Source organism: Primulina eburnea, chromosome 16 (assembly GCF_022965805.1).
Source record: "Primulina eburnea isolate SZY01 chromosome 16, ASM2296580v1, whole genome shotgun sequence".
Lineage (NCBI taxonomy): Eukaryota > Viridiplantae > Streptophyta > Magnoliopsida > Lamiales > Gesneriaceae > Primulina > Primulina eburnea.
The window spans coordinates 961,052-981,726 of NC_133116.1; the positions used below are offsets into that span (position 1 = coordinate 961,052).

The 20,675-nt window shown below is 34.8% G+C and overlaps 4 protein-coding genes, 1 non-coding gene and 1 pseudogene across 14 annotated transcripts; 4 read left to right on the plus strand and 2 right to left on the minus strand.

The window, feature by feature from the left end:
• Positions 1-573: 573 nt before the first annotated feature.
• LOC140816284 (probable cytokinin riboside 5'-monophosphate phosphoribohydrolase LOGL10) lies at positions 574-3,300 on the plus strand. 2 transcript variants are annotated; one of them, XM_073175434.1, is made up of 8 exons: positions 580-658; positions 774-881; positions 1,588-1,685; positions 1,777-1,807; positions 1,880-1,979; positions 2,476-2,546; positions 2,811-2,954; positions 3,041-3,300. In XM_073175434.1, exons 2-8 carry the CDS (start codon positions 780-782, stop codon positions 3,134-3,136), a joined length of 642 nt encoding a protein of 213 aa, XP_073031535.1. In that variant the 5' UTR covers positions 580-658; positions 774-779; the 3' UTR covers positions 3,137-3,300. The 2 variants fall into 2 exon arrangements, with proteins under 2 accessions (XP_073031534.1, XP_073031535.1); XM_073175433.1 differs by having other exon boundaries at positions 574-881.
• Positions 3,301-4,053: 753 nt separating this feature from the next.
• On the plus strand, positions 4,054-7,168 carry LOC140816285 (uncharacterized). Of its 5 annotated transcripts, none has more exons than XR_012114524.1 (9): positions 4,054-4,173; positions 4,370-4,425; positions 4,492-4,561; positions 4,771-4,814; positions 5,047-5,160; positions 5,248-5,406; positions 6,058-6,168; positions 6,548-6,703; positions 6,818-7,158. XR_012114524.1 is itself a non-coding variant. In XM_073175436.1 (9 exons), exons 1-8 carry the CDS (start codon positions 4,116-4,118, stop codon positions 6,548-6,550), a joined length of 615 nt encoding a protein of 204 aa, XP_073031537.1. In that variant the 5' UTR covers positions 4,054-4,115; the 3' UTR covers positions 6,551-6,579; positions 6,849-7,160. The 5 variants fall into 5 exon arrangements, 1 of the variants encoding a protein (XP_073031537.1); XM_073175436.1 differs by having other exon boundaries at positions 6,548-6,579; positions 6,849-7,160; XR_012114522.1 differs by having other exon boundaries at positions 5,248-6,168; positions 6,849-7,168.
• Positions 7,169-8,286: 1,118 nt separating this feature from the next.
• On the minus strand, positions 8,287-10,497 carry LOC140817242 (endoglucanase 24-like; annotated as a pseudogene).
• Positions 10,498-10,596: 99 nt separating this feature from the next.
• Positions 10,597-10,678, plus strand: TRNAS-UGA (transfer RNA serine (anticodon UGA)). The gene has a single exon. It is a non-coding gene; the product is annotated as a tRNA-Ser (tRNA).
• A 743-nt stretch (positions 10,679-11,421) lies between these two features.
• On the minus strand, positions 11,422-17,189 carry LOC140816282 (uncharacterized). Of its 5 annotated transcripts, none has more exons than XM_073175431.1 (13): positions 16,969-17,189; positions 16,750-16,877; positions 16,203-16,308; positions 15,936-16,017; positions 15,800-15,870; positions 14,926-14,967; positions 13,648-13,772; positions 13,175-13,268; positions 12,909-13,011; positions 12,658-12,833; positions 12,450-12,555; positions 12,182-12,268; positions 11,422-11,705 (listed from the first exon to the last, which is right to left on the minus strand). In XM_073175431.1, exons 1-13 carry the CDS (start codon positions 17,097-17,099, stop codon positions 11,601-11,603), a joined length of 1,356 nt encoding a protein of 451 aa, XP_073031532.1. In that variant the 5' UTR covers positions 17,100-17,189; the 3' UTR covers positions 11,422-11,600. The 5 variants fall into 5 exon arrangements, with proteins under 5 accessions (XP_073031532.1, XP_073031531.1, XP_073031530.1 ...); XM_073175430.1 differs by having other exon boundaries at positions 13,175-13,271; XM_073175429.1 differs by having other exon boundaries at positions 16,203-16,323.
• Positions 17,190-18,289: 1,100 nt separating this feature from the next.
• On the plus strand, positions 18,290-20,575 carry LOC140816389 (AP-2 complex subunit sigma). The gene is made up of 6 exons (XM_073175618.1): positions 18,290-18,417; positions 18,566-18,664; positions 18,744-18,794; positions 19,048-19,221; positions 19,990-20,049; positions 20,340-20,575. The coding sequence occupies exons 1-6, from the start codon at positions 18,415-18,417 to the stop codon at positions 20,379-20,381; spliced, it is 429 nt and encodes a 142-aa protein (XP_073031719.1). The 5' UTR covers positions 18,290-18,414; the 3' UTR covers positions 20,382-20,575.
• The last annotated feature ends 100 nt before the right edge of the window (positions 20,576-20,675 follow it).

The following is a 20,675-nucleotide window of genomic DNA, read 5'->3' on the forward strand; positions in this document are numbered from 1 at the left end:
ACGTATTTGTAATCTCTATGTTCCAAGGAATACTTCATGCTAATTCTTGGTCATACGAAAGCATGATTCACATAGCTTGCCTAAAATAATTCTGAATCCAAAAACAAGAAATACCCCATAAAAAGAAAAAATGTGATCACACACCCACTAAGTACTGTCTTTGGAAAAACTATCTCTATAGACTTTAGATTGAAAGAGACACAAATTACCCAAAGTCGGGAAAAAAAATAAAATGTTTCGAATAAAAATATAAATAATCCTCACAAAATCATAATCATAAATAATAAAATGCAACAACTTGTGTGAGACAGTCTCACGGGTCGTATTTGTGAGACAGATCTCTTATTTAGGTCATCCATGCAAAAGTATTACTTTTTATGTTAAGAGTATTACTTTTTATTGTGAATATGAGTATGGTTGATCCGTCTCACAAATTATGATCCGTGAGACAGTTCCACCCATAATAAAAAAAGACAGTTGATGGCAAGTGTACACATGGGATTGGAAAATCCCATGACAAATTTGGATATAAAAGGGGACCAGCAAAGTATCATCCCCTCGTTCCAATTTCTACACATTTTCTTATTCTTTCTCACTTCTGAACAACACAGCAGAATCAAGAAATTTTGCTGACTTGCTCAATACACAGCCACACCCCGTTAATCTACTCTCTATTCACACAATCTTTTACCACCCTTTTCCCCATATTCCTTATTTCACACAAATTTTTTTTTTAATAAAATTAAGTGTTGACAATGGAAAATAACTTGCAGCAGCCTATGAAACCATCAAGATTCAAGAGGATATGTGTTTTTTGTGGGAGCAGCCCAGGAAAAAATCCGAGCTACCAACTCGCAGCGATACAACTTGGCAAAGAATTGGTACTTGCTCACTTTTTATATGTTCTTTTATTTTGCATCCGACTGGGTTGGGTTGGTTACATAATCGCAACTTATATTTTGAAAATTTTCGAACTTTGTATTTTATCATCACAAAATTCGTTGTCACCATTCACAGAACCCCTACAAACGCGAAAACTAGTTGCTCTTCCAATTTCTAGTTTTTGTAATGTAAATTATGAAAAATGTAAAGAAGACGAGCCTGTGGGGATTCTCATCATGGATGTAATATTAGATTGAGAAGAAGTAAATGCTCTCTAAATTGGCTGTTCTGGTACAGTAAAGTTTATTAGACTGTTTCTTGGAGTTACAATTTGTTTTGGCGTCAAACCCACACAAGAACTATTGATCCAGACATGGCCAAGAACAGAGAGATAAAAGAGTTTCCGGACATATTTTTAAGTCTTATTATTACGTAGTTTAATTTTATGATTTCTGTTTATCACCAGCAGCTAGAACTAAATCGAGCCAGAATTATTTAATTGTGATAGGTTAGGATTTACATATTAGAATATATAAATGTTTGGATCAGCAAGATTAACGTGCAATATTTCTTCTTTCAGTTGATTAATCATCATATAATAATATGGTGTTCACGTTGAAATTGTATTGCGTGTCTATGTAAGAAATAACGCACAAGTTATAAAAAATTCGAATATAAAAAAAAAAATTGATTAATAATGGACAGGTTGAAAGGAGCATAGACTTGGTTTATGGAGGTGGAAGTATTGGATTAATGGGTCTGGTCTCTCAAGCTGTGTACGATGGTGGGCGCCACGTGTTAGGGTAATTTAGTTTTATTTTTTATTTTTATAAAAAAAATTCTCCAATCTTCCACAATGCTAATTCTCGATAATTTTGTTTTCCTTTTTTGCAGAGTGATTCCTAGAACTTTAATGCCAATAGAGGTAAGTAAAATTGCACGAGTTAATTACAAGCAACAAGTGGCAGCCAATCGACTAAAGTATATATTTGATCAGATAACGGGCGAGCCGGTGGGAGAAGTGAGAGCGGTGTCCGATATGCACCAAAGAAAGGCAGAAATGGCCAAGCAAGCCGATGCATTTATTGCCTTGCCTGGTAATTTCAGTGTTGCTTATTGTTTCCGGTTTTGTTGTGTTGCTTTCGTAATTAATAGTTGTATAATATTTTCGTAGCATTGTCCAAAATAACTTTCCACACGATTGGTATTTTAACCTATATTTATACCATTTTAAGATTGCTGAGTTATTGTCATTCTTGGCAAAAACTTGTCTCACAGATCATATTTTGTGACGTGGATCTTTTATTTGGGTTATCTAAGAAAAAATATTACTTTTTATGTTAAAAGTGTTACTTTTTATTGGGAATATCGGTAGGGTTGACTCGTCTCACAAATAAAGATTCGTGAGACCGTCCCACAAAAGACCTACTCGTTGTTCTTTTAGTATCAGATATTATATCGGAATCCCCGAGAGCACATTATGATGATATCGACGAATTTCATGCAGATGCATGGCAAGTTAGTGATTATTTACAATGGAAATTGGGTTTTTTTAATTAAAAAAAATTGATTGGTGTAACAAATTAATTGTAGGTGGGTATGGTACATTGGAGGAACTCTTGGAAGTCATCACTTGGGCTCAACTTGGAATTCATGACAAACCGGTATGTTGCATTTCCTTCGGGATGTTTCTTAAAAAAAACAAAGCAAGAACCAATAATTTATTAGCGATTCGATATATATTTTATACAATGGGGACGGAGAAAATTATTAATATAAACAAAGTTTTACCACTTTAGATTTTATTTCAATACAACAATCATAATGACTCCACTTGTGAAATGTAACCCTCAAAAGTCAAAATCAAATTGGCATGCATATGATTAATATTGCATTGTCATTCTTGGATTATTATATTTTATTTGCAGGTGGGTTTACTGAACGTGGATGGATACTACAACTCACTGTTGTCTTTCGTAGACAAGGCAGTTGATGAAGGCTTCATCACCCCATCTGCCCGTCATATCATTGTCTCTGCCCCAACTGCCCATGAACTCATGTCCAAGCTTGAGGTATATATATTTGTGTATTTCATCGATTTCAAATCCTTTGAACCATTCTTCACTATTGTTGAGTAAAAATATGATGTTTTTTGCAGGATTATGCTCCGACACATGACGGTGTTACACCCAAGTTGACATGGGAGATAGAGCAGCAATTGGGTTATACAACAAAATCAGAACTCGCTCGTTAATCCAATTATATAATACTCAGAAATTTTTAGGCGACGTGTATAATGAAATTTATCATCAGACTGTAAAAGCTAAGCTAGAGTAGGCAATGAATTATTATGTCCGCGGCCCTTTTGTTTCCGCTGTGGATTATTTTTACATAAAGTTTGTGCCAATTGTTACCTATTGATTTGTCCATTTTTACTTATTCATTTGAATCAACTGTTTTTTATATGCCAATTGTTTGCTCGTGTTTATTTTTTCAGGCGCTGAATCATTTGTTCCACCAATAAAACATTGATACATGTACAACCTATGTACTGTAAGAACACATAACAGTGTCAATTGCTAATCAGTGTGCATTGTCATGTCCTCAGGGACAAGGTTGGTCGACATCGACGTTGCTCTCAAATTTATATTCGAAAACAACAAGTCTCGGAAGTATAAAATTCATAAACCAGTCTTTTACTCATAATACTGAATATTCATTGTCTGATACAAAGTCAAATGACTAATATTTTACAGCGGAAATGTAAAATCAAATATAATAACGTCCTAACAGATGCAACAGAAATGATAAACTATAACTAAGAAATAATAGTCTTTCTCATCGGTCCCAGAACTGGATCTGCTATTTTTCTTCTAACATTTTTTCCTCGATCTTATCTGATATGAGTTTTGTGGGTGAGTGATATGATTGACATTCAATAAGCAGGGTGGAAATAATCTCACAGTTTTCAAAACCATAATTTTTGATGTGCCTAGTAAATTATAGTCTAACAAACGTAATCAATAATTTAAAATTTTTTAAAAATAAATAATTATGCTGAAATTCTATGCACTCGGATTCTGCAAGTCTCTTATCAATTATTTAGCGAAGTATAGAAATATGGGCCGACACCTTTTCAGCCCACAACCCCAATCCGGCCCACCCCAATTCTATAAAATCTCAATCCCAAAACCCTAAGCGAGGGAACATAACTCTGAAATTCGCGAAGGATAATGGCGCAATCGGACTCGCCCTCGACCGAATTGAACATCCAGCAGGCCAACAAACCAGGTGAGAATCGGCTATACATGTTTTATTTTGTTCTCTTTTGAATTTAGATAGGAGTTATTCGAAATTCGGGCCATGTTTATTCAAAAAGGGCAGAATATAAAACAGAAATTGATTTCTTGGGAAAAATATTGGATTTTGTGTTCATATAAAATGTGAGGGATCAATGGAACAATTGAATGGGATCCTACTTTTGCAGGGCTTAATCCAACGAATCAATACTCATGGCAATTCATGCGCGAGATCATGCGCGAGGTACGTTGTCCTTGCTTCCTATTCCACGCGATTCGATCACCCGGATCTCATATGTTTTTCCTCTAGGCCCAGAAGCAGATTCGGGGAAAGAATAGTCTGCAGCAGGGAGTGATCGTCTATCCGGCCAAAGAAACAGGTAAGAAACCGCGATACATGTTTGATTTTGTTCTGTTTTGAATTTAGATAGGAGTTGTTCGAAATTCCGGCCAAATTTATTCGAAAAAGGCAGAATATAAAACATGAATTGCTTTCCTGGGAAAAATATTGGATGTTGTGTTCATATAAAATGTGGGGGATTCCATTCAATGGAAGTGGATTCAATTGAATGGGATCTTACTTTTGCAGGGATTGATCCAATGTATCAATACTCGCCGCCATTCCTGCGCGAGGTATGGTGTTCCTTGCTTTCTATTCCATGTGATTCGATCTTCCGGATCTTATATGTTTTTACTCTATGGTCGAGATTTAGATTTGGGGAAAGAAGTGTGTGCTGCAAAGTTCTTACTATATTGTTGTTAGATCCGTTAGTTGGGTTTGACCCTCAATATTTATATCAAATGTGCACACATAATGTTTGGGCATGAACTTCGAAAAGTAAACTTTGTTTAAATCTGTTGACAGAGGTGCGATGAATATGTATCATACCCTGAATGCAAGACAAAGTTTGATGTTGATAAGGTGGAACGCGTCAGGAATGCGGCAAAAATAGCCTTAAATGTCTACAATCAGAAAGAAGTTAGACAAATTATTAATATTATTAACAGTTTTGATTATTGAACAGGCACATTAATTTTGTTTTGCATGTTTTTGGTTTGGTCGCAGCAAAAAAATTTCAATCTCGAGAAGGTTGTCAAGCTCAACGCTAAAGGTCCATATTTATGCATGACATTCAGGGCAAAGAATGCTGAAATTGACGAGTGCCGTCTTTTTCGAGGTGTTGTTAATGGATTGGGTAATATTGTACTTCTTTGTGAGATCAAGGTAACGCAACGTCCCCATTTTGACCCAGTCAATTTTATTACCGTGTTAGTTGAGTTCATGCTATCCTTGTTCCCGGTTTATCTGAATGTTCAATGGTATGTGTTTTGTTCATTGTGATGGCAAACAAGACATCTTTGTTGACAATCGTGAACACTCCATTTTCACTATAGGTGCTAGGTTTGCTGATTAGAACCAAATTAAAATTAAATAAAATCCTAAGTCCATGAAAGATGGATTCACCAGTTCCTGTTTTTTTTTCCTTTCAAACTTTGGGTGGTTATATATATATATATATATATATATATATGAAACAGAGAGGGAAAATTAAATAGAAGGTAAAGCAGTGATCTGATTCACGCTGGTCAACGAGTTCTAAATATTGGCATAAAATGGCGAGGGATGCTTGTGGCAGGGCGTTTTCAAGTAAATGCTTGAAGATCGTTTGAGTTGTGTGATACTAGGGAGAGGCAACACTTGAGCATGAGCGGAATTTCTACCAAGCTTGAAACAAATACCAAAACAGTGATTTGGAGTAAAAATAATTAGGCGGAAGAGGAGTATAATTGCATCATGAAGACTCGACTATTTATCATTTTTTTCTTTTTGTTGATATGAGGAACTTGGAAGTTGATTTTCTGTAATGTCTTTCAGGAACCTGATCACATTGCGATTCCTGGTGATCTGGATGAAAATCCTGGCGGTCTCGATGAAAATCATGTTGAGGCATTATCTGAAAGCAAGGAAGATGGCTTCCTTTTCGCAGTATGATTCATCCTCAAAATCGTACACTGACATGTTTCATGCTTTGTTATAGTTTGCTGTTCATTGAGTATGTGTGATTTCTAGCTTTAAGATTGCCTTATTTATCGTATCTGTTACGATTTTATGGGATCGATTATATTCTGATAATCTGAAAGGGTTGTGTATGTTTTTTGTTGGTAAGTTTGAGTAATGAGGATCCTGATGGGATGTTGATTGTGTTATTTGTGCTACTGATATCAATTTATATTAAATGGTTAGTTCATTTTTCGGCATGAATGGTTTCTTTTATTTAATAAATTTTCGGTGTATTGTTGAACATCCCATTTTTTAGCTGAAATGTATATTTATAATTTTTTGGAGTCTCTTTATGCTTGTGCAGTAAGCGTGCAAGGATTGAAAAAGATCTCGGAGGTAACTCTGCCGTTGGTTTTGTGGATGTCAACCGTGGCTTTTTTTATGTTTCTGGCGGTTTGAATCGTTTACACCCTTAATTGTCTCTACCCCAACTGCCCATGAACTCATGTCCAATCTTGAGGTACAAAATTCATCCACACACACACACACACACACATATATTTCCTCGATTTCAAATTCTTTGAACCATTCTTCACTATTGTTGAGTAAAAATACGATTTTTTGTTTTTTGCAGGATTATGCTCCGTATTTTTATTTTTTTGCAGGATTATGCTCCGACACGTGACGGTGTTACACCCCAATTAACATGGGAGATAGAGCAACAATTGGGTTATACAACAAAACCAGAACTCGCTCGTTAACCCCCTTATATAATACTCAGAAATCTTTAGGCGACGTATGCAATGAAATTTATCATCTGACTGTAAAAGCTAAGCTAGAGTAGGCAATGAATTATTATGTCCGCAGTCCTGTTTCCGCTGTGGATTATTTTCACATAAAGTCTGTGTCAATGGTTACCTATTGATTTGTCCATTTTTACTTATTCATTTGAATCAACGGTTTTTTATATTCCAATTGTTCGCTCGTGTTTATTTTTTCAGGCGCTGAATCATTTGTTCCGCCAATAAAACATTGATACATGTACAACCTATATGTACTGTAAGAATACAAAACAGTGTCAATTGCTAGTCAGTGCGCATTGTTCACAATCCAGTCTGCTAAGTACACGAGCCATGATTGAAACCTAATACCAAACCATATTTTGCCTTTCCGCTTTCCTGTACAAACGTCATTTTTTTAAAATAAGGAAGCCCACTGAAGGACAGGGTGGGAAAAAATATCGAAATATCGAAATATCGAAAAATCGTACCGAAAAAAATATCGAATTTACCGAAAAAAAATCGGTATATCGAAAATTTAGAAATTTTCGGTTCATACCATACCGATATTTTTGGTATCGGTATGAAATATTTTTTTTTCGGTATTTCGGTATCGAAATACCGAAAATAATTTTTTAGTATTATTTTTTTTAAAATTTAAGTTCGATATACCGAAAAAGTGTCTGTATACCGAAAATTCATACCGTATCGAAATTTTCGGTATCGGTATGAAATATTTTTTTTTCGGTATTTCGATATATATACCGAAATACCGAAAATAATTTTTTTTATTATTTTTTTAAAATTTAAGTTCGGTATACCGAAAAATTTTTCGGTATACCGACACTTTTTCAGTATACCGACAAAATTTTCGGTGCCGATACGGTACCGGTATGAACTTTTTCCATATCGAAAATTCGGTATACCGAATGTGCGATACACCGAATTTTCGATATCGGTATCGGTATGGAAAAATTTCATACCGATATTTTCGGTACGGTATATGGTACCATAGTTCGGTACGGTATACCGTATCGTACCCACCCCTACTAAAGGTAGGCTAAAATGGTCACTAAAAAAATTCAAATTTTTACTAGAAAGAAGCCCAAGAATTACAGTGCTGCATTGCGTGCTCAGTTCTCCCAGCTTCGAGTTGTTTCTCACATCAGTATACGAGTCGTCGATAAAAGGACCACCAACAAGTGCTCTATTTGCGTCATTAGGATTCGGATCATCCTAGTCAAGCCACTTGAAACCGTCTTTGTAGCCAGTCATAGCATCTGCCAGAATCGAGGCTCCTCTATGGTGAACATATTGTGGATACTTATCCCCGTATCCCACGAGATAACTCATGTTCATAAGATTTGTTTCCCAGGACATATTCAACCTGTGGAAAACACATAAGATGTGAAAAGATATATAAGCACGGAGTACTGCGAATAATCTATTGTCAAAGGAACAACAACTGCCGTCATTATTATACCGTGTAGCTTCCAAATAAATCAGGGATAGTTTGAAAGATGACCATGGTCAAACATTTATTTTACGACCATTCTTCAAAGAACTTTTGCAAAATGACCTCCAATCATACACAAAATACAAAGACTAAACAAATTTCAAATTCATTGTCAAACAAGGGTTTTTTGAACAATGGTATTAATTCAAATGATTTCGTTATCAACTATATTTTCTGTACAAGTTGACGAAAGATTATCACGATTGGTATAAAATGTGGGTACCTGTGAAATTGCAAACTTCCGAAGATCCAAGGGCGTAAAATAACTTCCACTGCAATAAATCTTTGTAGTTCGAGAAGTAAGCATGCAATCGCTATAAAGCACAGCTAGAAAAGCCAATGCCACAGGATGCTGAAGAGCGTTCCATTCATATTAAACCTACTGCATTTACAAATTTAATGCAAGGAAAATGGAAACTTTCAAGTTCACGTATGAGAATGTGAGTTGGGAAAGAAGGTAAGAAGAAACCTTACTGTTAGTTTTACTTGCTGTGCCTGTGGGTGAACCAGGTAAAAGATTGCACATGACAGCCTCTGCAGACTTCCTATACTTACGGAGAATTTTAGAATTTGAAATATCTTCGGACCCAAAAATATTAACCCTTGATAGCATAACCTGCAGAAAGCACTCTTTGAATTTGTCGATTTGCCATCTAAGTCTCAATTTCCCAGAAAATGGTTTGCACCAAGCTAAAATGAAACATGACATGAAAGAATTGCTTCCCAACTCGACGTGTAAATGCGTTCTCTTTCATTTTAGAAGCAAGGAAAAAACCCTTTTTATCAAACTACAATATTTCTAGATATTAAGCATGAAATAGTACCTGAGCACCAGCCTGCTTGTCATCCCAGCTAAACCATGTAACACCTCCCTCCCCAATCAGCAAAATCTTCGCCATTTTTCCCTGTCACGTATTCAAAATAGAATCTCTCCCCAGTCGCATGATAGCGCCAACTAGCTGCCCACAAGAGCTCATCCCTGTAGCTGGTAGAATTATAAAACTTTCGCACATTGGGAATGCTGATGCTGTAAGATTCTTTATATCGGTCGGCAAATGCGAACAATTGTTTAGCATGCTATAGAAGTAAACTGGAATATGAAGAGTCGATGTCCTTGAATACTTGAGATGCTGATGCCAGAGCTGCTGCTGTTTCAGCGGCAACCTCAGTTCCAGGGGCAGAGGCATTCACCTGTGTTAAAGGTCGTTGCTTTGTCATGTTTCGGGTCGATCCCAACACCCATGATCTAGTTTAGGATTGCCAACCTGAAAAAAATGTTACCAAGTGAGAACATTACTTGGGTGTCCCTCTACTTAAAAACAGCTCCCAAGATGTGTGAAAATTGAGCTTTCACAAGTTAAACCACGGTTGCTTTCTCTGCAGTTTTTGTCAAAATATAGTCGGAAAAATGAATAACTATCTATTAAATGAACTTTCACAACACTACGTGAAAACTTTGTTCATCCAAGTACCTCATTTCCTGTAATTGAAACACAACCTCATATTAACCAAGTTCTCTCACAGTTATGGTGTGTAACACAAATCAAGAACCTTACAAGGCTTGGGGGATATATATGTGTCAAACCTACAACGAATTTAAGCCCTCCGATTGAGGAAAAGATTTAACAAACCTGGATGTAGAGGACATCATGAGATGGATGAGCGTTTACGAGGAACTCTGTGATCCACATGAGTGAATCTCAAGCTGGTTCCAATTGATTCACAGCTTTCATTTGGTCCCTATATTCAAGAATAGTCCATGACAACATTGTTGCCGTGAAAGCCACGGGGAATCCAAACTTTAAATGATCCCCAGCTCGATGTGATTATGCTCAAAAAACCCAAAAAACACTTTTTGTTGATTATGCTCTCTTAATTTGAATCCTCAAAGTAGAGCTTCCCATACAATGTGAAAACATGTACCCAATTCCCGCAATTCCCCTTTTTCCGGTAAAGTTGCATGCCACTTTGACAAACATCAACCATACGGCTGTCACGTTTCATCCTTCCACTCACCATGGATTATATGCGGCCAATTTCACCCAACGGAGGCATGATGTTCAGAAAAAACATACGCTAAATTATGTTATAAAAAGAATTTGGCAGTCCTCAGGCAAAGTCGATATGTCCGAGTGGTTAAGGAGACAGACTTGAAATCTGTTGGGCTCTGCCCGCGCAGGTTCGAACCCTGCTGTCGACGATTATTTTGTTCCATTTAATCATTATTTTTCTGTAAAAAAAAATATATCACTTGATGACATAGTTGAACGTGGGACGAGATATGAAATTTAAAATCCAATAATAACAAACTTTCCTCCCACTTGGAAAATTTTCATTTGAGCATTTGCGACGAAGAGAGGATAAATATCGACCTATGTATTTAACCACCCATCGTAGCCAGATGTATTAAATAATTAGATATCAATTATAGAAAAAGAGTGGTCATAAATTAAATCAATTGAAACCATCATGTTGGATTGGTGTTTAATCAATCATTATTTAAATCGAACCAATTCTGTAAATATAAAATTTATATAATAGAAAAAATTAATTTATAACGAATTTAATTTTTTGTTTAATATTTAATTTATGATACATTAATAGTATAGTTACAATGAAACTTTTTTTTATTATAGTATTCAGACGTACGATAATTTAAATTGACTCATACTACGTAGCTATGATCAGGAATAATAATATTAAAAATTTATTGATAATGATTACAAAATGACAATATCATTGCCATACACCTGGTACGTAAATATTAGTCTATTATAAGAGCTCATGACAAAATTTAAATTTAAATTATATTTAAGAATAATAAAATGTTTCGTTTGAGAGAAAAAAAAAAACAGAATGTCGAACCATACAAACCCCAAAACCTAGACTTTATTTTTAATTAATTTGGTTTGGACGTTTGGTTTGCTATTGAAATCATATAAATCAACAAGTCAGGTCCGGCTCGGGGTTTCATTCAAAACCAAATCAATTTGCATTTGGTTAACCCTTAATAACAACTTAAAAAAGGGTACCTTCTGAGGTACACACTCATAACAAATAAACGAGTTTCATGATTTTAAGGTCCACAAAGCAATCAATCACACCGAATCCATAGAAATAAGTTAATGCAATTGGGGCTGATCACCACCAGTTATCCGTGTGCCACTCAGTACAAAGCCTCCAAAGGAGCTCATCTGCATATGCGGATGAGTTCTTGATGGAAGAACCTGCATTTTAGCAGCGTTTAAAAATCAGTAAGGCGGGGGAAAAACACATATGTTTGTAATTAAACAAAGTAACAGAGACTATCCTATGGATGGTGTTCATAACAGTAATTTTTTAAAATACACAACATATAGTAAATAGGTTCTGAGACTAACAAAGGAGCTGACAACCGACTACGAGACATAGGGTTGATTGCTATTTCTACCACCATCAAATTGGCATATTTGTTTTTGAAAATGCTATTTGCTGGTAAGTAACAGCTAAATGTACAAAAATAGGCCTTCTCCTTCACTCTTCTCTAAACGTATTGGACGATTGCATTATGTAGAAATTTAAACAAATTAGCCCGATGATATAGACACAAAAATACCGGATACTTTTCGTCACACTTCTCTTAAAGAAATGTTACGTCAAAAGCGAAAGGCAACTTTGCAGATACACATTCCAAAAATTAATAACCATGGAAGATCACATAAACCTGGTATTCACGTAGCCAAGGTTCCGATATTTGCAAGTTGATGGCCATTTTTTCGATCTGCAGATTGTGCAGACATGTGGCTAGAGGCTGCAAAAAGAAAATTGTGAAATTATTCAGGTCTTTGATCAAGCATGTAGCTTAAACCAATGTATATTACGCCATGAATTGAATTATAACATATACATTTGAAGGTATGGACAATCGCTGAAGCATTTCAAGCAGGTGAAAATATATTACTGATGCAGAGCCAACCGATTAAAAAAAGTACCTGGAGATACTGGTGATAAATCACAAATGGAGCTGAATAGGATAAAAGTGGTAAGAGTTCTTTCCCAATGCTCCAAGCATCCAAGTCTGGAGCAGCAATTATCATACTAAAAATAGAAGACAAAAAGTGACAGAATTAAAACCTTTTGAGCTGTCAAAATAACTTCACATTATCTAAAACAGAGCATGCAACTGAAATGTGCACTGACCTGGAAAATCCGTTTACTTTCCAAGCATTGATGACCTCCAGTGGTGCTCTTTCACCAGCCTTTACGCTTTTACAAAGTTTTGGAGGACGGTCCACGTTTGTTACAGTGTCGATATTTCCATTACAGCTTTCATCCATGCTGACCGAATCTATCACTGAAGCAGACAAAGATTCTTCCTGCATATCAATACCATTTATAGTTAGCTCAAAATTACAAGCTGATTGAATCAAAAAATCAAAGGTGTTGCCAACATTTTGTTGACTCCTGGCATCACAGGCATCTTCAAGCTGCTCGGTTGATAATGGAGTTGCACCATCTGATGAACATAATTCAGCCAATGAAGAGTGGACAATCCTGGACAAAGTAAGCACAAGACAGGTTCATTTTTTTCTTACATCGAATCATACCATGGTTAAAGAACTGCTTCAACAGTATTTCCAGCTACAAGAATAAGTCCCTTTGCATGTAGTGCAAAATAGAAAAATGATAAATATATCCCAACACTATAGACATCTACCTTCTGCATGTATCATCACAGAAATTGAACATTTGCACAATATTGATAGGGTTTGGCTTTACTCCTCTGTATGTACTGCAAACATAACCTGTTCCTGCTATCGCAAAACACAACAGCAAAAGTTACCTACTATATCAAATCTTCTGTGGTAATCCAGTCGGTGTCATAATAGCGTGTTAGCCTGTCTTGTCCATCTATATAGCACATACCAGATGCAAAACAGTACATCTACCATGTTAACATCATCGATCAGACACAGGTCCCTCATTGAAATATATCAAACTAGTTGCAGCAACTATGTGCACAATCTTTAAAACGTGTAAAGAAAATTTTTAGAAGCATGAAAGCTTCGCTTGAAAGAACACTTTTTATGTTCGTCTTAATTGTAAAATATAGCCAGCACATTATCTCTATGGATAATTTTACAAAAAATTTGAAGGAACAAATTCACTTCAACTAAAGAAATCAGATACCTCCCAAGCGCTCTGCAACAGCACCAGTAATGATTCCTCCAAGCATATCCACTACAAGAACATCCGAATGTGCAGTAACATTAGCCAAGGAAAGCAGAAGAGATAAAGTGTCCACCCGCAAAAACCTGGAAATTATAGACAGTAAAACTCAACCCTTCTTATGCACTTAAAGCATTTAATTGCTCACAGCCCTGACTCAAAAAAGAGATGTTGGGATAATGTCAAATCTAAAAAAGGAACAGAGATCAATAATGTCAATTGGGCAAACAACCACCAAGATGACTTCTAGTTTGGCTTGGAATACATCATGGATGGTTCAACGGCGTGAAAAAGTTCCAGGACAGTCAACTATAACAGCCAAGTATTGATCAGACAATAGTTATTAGAAGCGCAAGGCACACTAAGCCTTATAAGTATCCCAGACTCAGAACCCAGAACAAAATGAGGCGCGCGCTTGATTGAAGAGACATGCATGAAATAATGATATGCTAAAATATAAACATCTGAAGAAAATTTTATCACTTTTAAAGCAAAATGAACTTGACAAATTATCAAATAAAACTAAATATTGTTCATTAGTATAGAAGCAAAAATAGATGTACATGATCTTGCATTTCATCACTGATTTACATGGTCTTGAACCTTTACAGTGCAGAGTGCCCAAAGACTTGAGTTTATTGTTAAGGTGCTGGCTTCATTAAAGTAATGCAGCTTACCTTGTGTCGAGGTGCAAAGGCAGAGCCTCAATGAGCCATGAGCCTACACACATGCCTTGTGAGCTTTAATCAAATTTGGACCGGAGAAGCATGATCATTAATCAATTGCTAATTGGTTTTTCTAGTTTTAACGAAATATACATTGTGGAGTATACAAGGCATATGAATACATTTAGTTCCCAGTAACTCATGGGTCGTGGCACCTTAAAGGTGATTGATTGATGATGGGACGAGAGATTGGAGAGGATATCGACAAACACAAGAAGTTACAGAACAAAAATATTCAGATGTGATCATTATATGACATTGTTATAAGTCGCAACCAATCCAAGTATCCCTCTCTTGAAATGCCAAGAAATTTTACCATTGTTGGGCAACTTTACGATTAAAAGTGTGTTTGTTGTGAGATGAGATAATCTTAAGAAAGGGTTAATATTTCAATCTACCTAAAATTCCATGAATCAATATGAAAAAAAACAAAAGCTAAATATTTTCATTTGGAAATCAAAAGACATTATCAAGGTCTCTTTCACTATAATAATCCAGCAAAACAGATATTTACCCAATTTTCTCGGCATGTTTCTTGAAGTATGCTTCGCATATGCTGTAAGGAACAAGATACAGTGTAAGGGTATACGGAAATAGGCGTATAAATAATTAATCATAATTCAAGAGAACTATTTAACTAAAAAAGAAGCATCACAAAAGATCAAGAGAATTAGTGAGCAACTTTTAAACAGAAAATGCATCATAACCAAAATACTTTTTGTTTTCAATTTTAATTGAAATCTAGTGCTCGAAAAAAATTGCAAGGTTCTTGGTTTGCTTGAATCTCAACAATCTTTTTAAAGCATCGATATCAACTATGTAACACCCCAAATATTTTGATGTGTTTAAAAAACTTCTAATAGTTATACAATTAAAATTTAAAAAAATATAAACTTAAGATATGTGTAAATATTACCTAATAACTATTTACCTTTAAAGATAAATCTAAGTAACCAATTAAAAAATAGAAAGAATTCAATAATAATAATAATAATAATGATATAATATAAAAAATTAATGATAATTAAACGAGCAAATAAATTACTTAAATTATTCATAAAAATATAATAGAAGATTTTAACATTTAAAATAAAAGAACAAATAGAAGAATAAATATTAGATTCCATACATACAAAATCGATTAACTAATTAAATGCTTATATATTCCTAAAAGTAACCTATATACACACACACACATATTTACAAGTATTAAAAAATAGTTTATGTAAAATAATAAAACTAACGAAATTATAGGATTATTATATAAAATATTAATTTATCAACAAAATGGTAATAGTTTAATATGATATAATATAAATATTTGTATAATAAAAATTATATATCACTCTAACAAAAAGACACACATAGACTCCAGAAGACAAGTCAACCTTCGTGCAAATGGGCGTCGGAGAAGTACCCTCGGTGCATATTTTTTTTGCTTCTTGATCCTATACTTTTCCTGCAAAAAGATATGGTTTAAGTTCATTTCTAGTTTAAATTCTGAATCCCACTAGTAATAAGCACCTGTGAAAATGCAGTTTTCTTCTCAAATGTTGCACTGTTTGCAATAAGAGCTTCAACAATGTCATCCCCAGTTGCTCCCTTTCTGCAAAAAGTCGAAATGGATATTGAATAGATAGTAAAATGCAATTAGATAACATAGGGTAATACATTGATAGGTAATGTGTGAAAAAAGGTCCTATAGATGAAGAGGTAACAGGTAGTTCGATGCGTCTGTTCCAATCTACGGATACAAGGCAGAATTATAGCAAAGATATAAGAAAGACAAACCTTTGCATCTCCTCGATATCTTCACCAGAGAGACTCTGGGCTGTGTTATTGTCAATTATTGCTCGGTTATCTCTGATCTCCTCCGTAATTTGAGAAACAATGTTCTCTTGAAGATTATCACCTATGAAAGATCAATCAATCAGAGCATCAGCAATAGAAATGCATGTTCTTCAAGTTAAGCAACTAATGATGTCTCAAAAGGTGATCAGCAGTTATTTGAACATGTGCAACAAAAGGGCACGCCCATAACCCATTCCACTTGTGGAAAAGAAAGAACTTTTTTTCCCTGATTTAACAAATTTAACTATCACATTTAACCAATTTTTCGAGTGTATCACAAAATTATAGATTCCGGTGTTGCACTAACGGCCTTCATGCCCCGAGCGTCCCTTCACAGTCACGCGGTCAATATAGAGATGAGATAACCACGAGAATGTGGATTAAATCTGATAGCCGTAACAGTGACTGTTAGGAATCAACCGCTCAGAAAAAGTGTTTCGGAAGCATTTACTAAGTTTTGAGGACTTGAAAACCTACTAACAAAAACCTTCTGAAGATGGAAATATCCGGGATAGAAAGGGCCCATCATCCCCAACCTCCACTTGAAACGAAGACCCAAAAGTGCACCCAATCAAAGGTTGCAGCGAGCAATTCTTGTTCCCGATTTTTATTTTCCTGCAAATTACCAAATAAGAATTCAACAAAACAAAAATCGCATTTTAATACATGTTACCCAAAGATAAATTACTCGAAGTGAAAGTCTTACGAGCCGGCCGTGAGGCGAGAGAAGAGAACGCGATCGCCGTCGTTGATATCGAGCAAGACACTGCATCCTTCCCAAGTGATTCTAGGGTTCTGATTCCGACTCGAAGTTTCTTTCGTATTGTTTATCGTCATTTGTTACTTCTCCTCTTTACTACGTTCAATTTCGGATGTTCGCGCAAATTAATTTGTATCCGAACAAAAGGATTAAAACCCTAGCGAACCAAAGGGGATACGAAATCAAAAGCGCGGTGGACTGGCGACGCTTATATAATGATTGCGAACGTGGGCCTCGCTAAATTTAAAGCCCAATTCAAGTTATCAGCCTCGATATTGGCTTATTGGCATTGTGTCCGCGATAAGCCCATCCAGAGTTTATCAATAAAATAAAATAAAATAAAAAGTCATTAATAGATATAAATCATTCATAAACAATTTTTTTGAACTTTATATTATTTGCCAAACTTTTAACAAGTATATTTTTCATATACTACTAAGAGTGTGTTTGGTTGAGTGGATTAAATAAGGATAGATTAATAGGTCAAATATTTATCGTTAAAATTTTAAGTTTTAATAATCATTTTGACCCGGTTTAAGATCCAATTTTATAGATAACTATTTGATTAATAAAATTAGATCTTAAACCGGATCAAAATGATTATTAAAACATCTTTTCCAAATGAAAAATTATAATATTTCCTTAACCACAATTATTTTCTTAACACATTTTTCCAAATGAAAATTATATATTTCCTTTTTCATAGAATAATTAAAAATAAAAATTATTTAAAAAAAATATGCGCACTTTAAGAGGGTGAGAATAATAGGCCTTAAAAAAAAGTATAGCTTGTTATATCTATATGTGATATCATGATTATTATAGTTTTTATAACTTTGTTCGAATAATTATTGGATATGATTTGAGCTAAAAAATGTAGAAGCAACAATTTAATTTGGTAGTGTATTTAGGTTGCATGAAATGAGAATTATTAAATATTTCTCTTTAAATAAAAATGATAGAAATCCGAGCGCATTTATAGTAAAATTTAAAGATTTTTTTGGAAAGAGTAGGAATCTTTATCTGTGATACGAGTCAACACTATCGATATTTACAATAAAAACTAATAATTTTTTATAGATGACCTAAGTAAAAAAATTTCTCATAAAATACGACGGTTGAGATCGTATCAGCATGTTTTTTTGTTTTTGAAATTTAACTGGCCATTTTTTTAAAAATTTTATTGAAAATTTTAATGGGCCGGGCTTAGCAACCTCTGCCACTTATTTTTATTTATTTTTTAAATAAATTTTAAGAGCCAGGGTCCAAAATCTCGGCCCTTAGTTTGACTATCGAGTTTCTTGGAATCTTGTTTATTTTTTCGACTGCCATCTTTCTTCTCCGATAAATTTGCAAAATTGCGGTCCGCAGGGCTCAATCATACTATTCAAAATGGTACTACAATATTTTTGCATCAGCAGTTTCGTTGTATTTCTTCAGATTTCTTGTTGAAATATTGCTAATCTGGGTCTACTTTTGTGAAATTTTGTTAATCTGGGTCTACTTTTGTGAAATTTGTTGTCTTTTTCATTGAATATTGCAGATCCGATTCATACTATTACAGAACAGGCAAGGAAAAACTCGACTGGCCAAATATTACATACCTCTCGAGGAATCGGAGAAGCATAAGGTCGAGTACGAGGTAATTCTTTTATATCAGCATTTCGAATTTCTCACACAAGTTTCGAGATACTTAAATCCGTGTTCACCATGCATCGCAGGTTCATCGATTGGTTGTCAATAGAGATCCCAAATATACCAATTTTGTGGAGGTGAGCAATTTCTGTTGTTGTTGTTGTTGCTTATCCTTTTTAGCTGATTACGGTCTTTGATTCTGTTGACCTGTTGTTTATTCCCAACTAGGGCATATATGAGATCAATATGTTCCTGTGATCACAATATCGAGTTGTTTGTATGATTTCTGATGTCTTTCCATTCCAATAGTTTTGTTTGTATTGTTTAGGTTGTCTTCTTCTCGGCCATCACAACACATGATGATCACTATCAACAAATTTTTTCTTGCAGTTCCGAACCCACAAGGTTATCTACAGGCGATATGCTGGATTATTTTTCTCATTGTGCGTGGATATGACCGACAATGAGCTAGCGTACTTGGAGTGTATTCACTTATTTGTGGAGATACTGGATCATTTTTTCAGCAATGTTTGCGAGCTAGATTTGGTATTTAATTTCCACAAGGTTCGTTACACACTTCTTGATTTTACAATCACTACAAAGCTCTCATATGTTTCTAACATGTACTTGTTTAAAAGCGGAATAACACGCATGCATGAGCCCTTATTGTATGTGACTGCTTTGTAAATAAGTACCATTAGTGACAGTTGTTATGTTTGTGTTTCTTTCAAATTTTTGCTTCTTCCTTTACTGGTTCGGATGCAAACTAGTTTTATGAGCTGACTTTTAGCTCAGGATCAACTTTGGATTACTTTCTCAAAGCCACTGATTTTTAACCACTACTAATCATTTATGTCCTAAAACTGTTCTATCCTAGTGTTAGCTCACATAGATTGCTTCTCAGCTTGAATCATTGGGAATTACCACATCACCACCTTTCCTTTGTATATCTTTAAGGTCCCAAGCCATGTAGAATTGTCATATTTCGTTCGTAAATTGTGTTATCCTGAGATGGGATGTTACTTGTGAGCACTCTAGATCGATTATGCTAATTTGTAATAGAAGTTCAAGCCATGTTCAGCTGTTAGATCTAGTTTTAGTGTTTAGTGATTTTGCGCTTATCTGACTACTGTTTCTACTTGTTTGAAAATGATTTCATTTTTAAACCTGAGAAAGACTAACAGAGAATCACAAGGAAAATCATTTCTATAATGTTTGCCATTGTGTATTCATGGCCTGATGATTTTTTATTCTTGACCTGGGAAATTCAATTCTATAATGTTTGCCATTTGTGTATTCATGACCTGCTGATTTTTTATCATTTTTTTAAAGGTTTACCTCATATTAGACGAGTTCATACTTGCTGGGGAACTCCAAGAAACAAGCAAGAAGGTAAAATTTTCCTTTTCCTTTTAAAAGTTGGAGAACATATTGATAGCTTCATTGATGTATATCAAATTACAATATATCCTAAACCAATACGTAGAAATGGTTTCGGGCAATATTGTTTCCGCATCATTATTGTATATAAGATGAATCATTGTGGACGTAAATACTTAAATACAATATTAAACATACTCTTCTGAATTGTAGAAAGGTTGGTGCTTTACCAAACAATATTTCTTGGGAATTAGATTATCTATGAACATAGCAACTAATTTCTCTTTCCCTTTATTCTTCAGGCAATCATAGAGAGAATGGGGGAATTGGAGAAGCAGGAGTAAAGATTTTTTAATCAGCATAGTTTTATTAGCTCAATGAAGCCTTATTTCCAAATATTATGAAGTCAATCCTGTAATTCTCCCCTTTGGTGCTCCTATTCCTTGCCTTAGTTTGAAATCGTTGGCACTTTGTTTGTAAAGAATATTGTACGGAAAATATTATTTAATTTGCCATTTCGTGGTTGAATACTTGTCAATTCGGTTTATTAGCTTTCTATATTTCCCGTCAGTGGGGGAGATTTCATGCATGGTCTGATTATGTTATACTGTAGAAGGGTGCCTAGTTACGTTAAATTC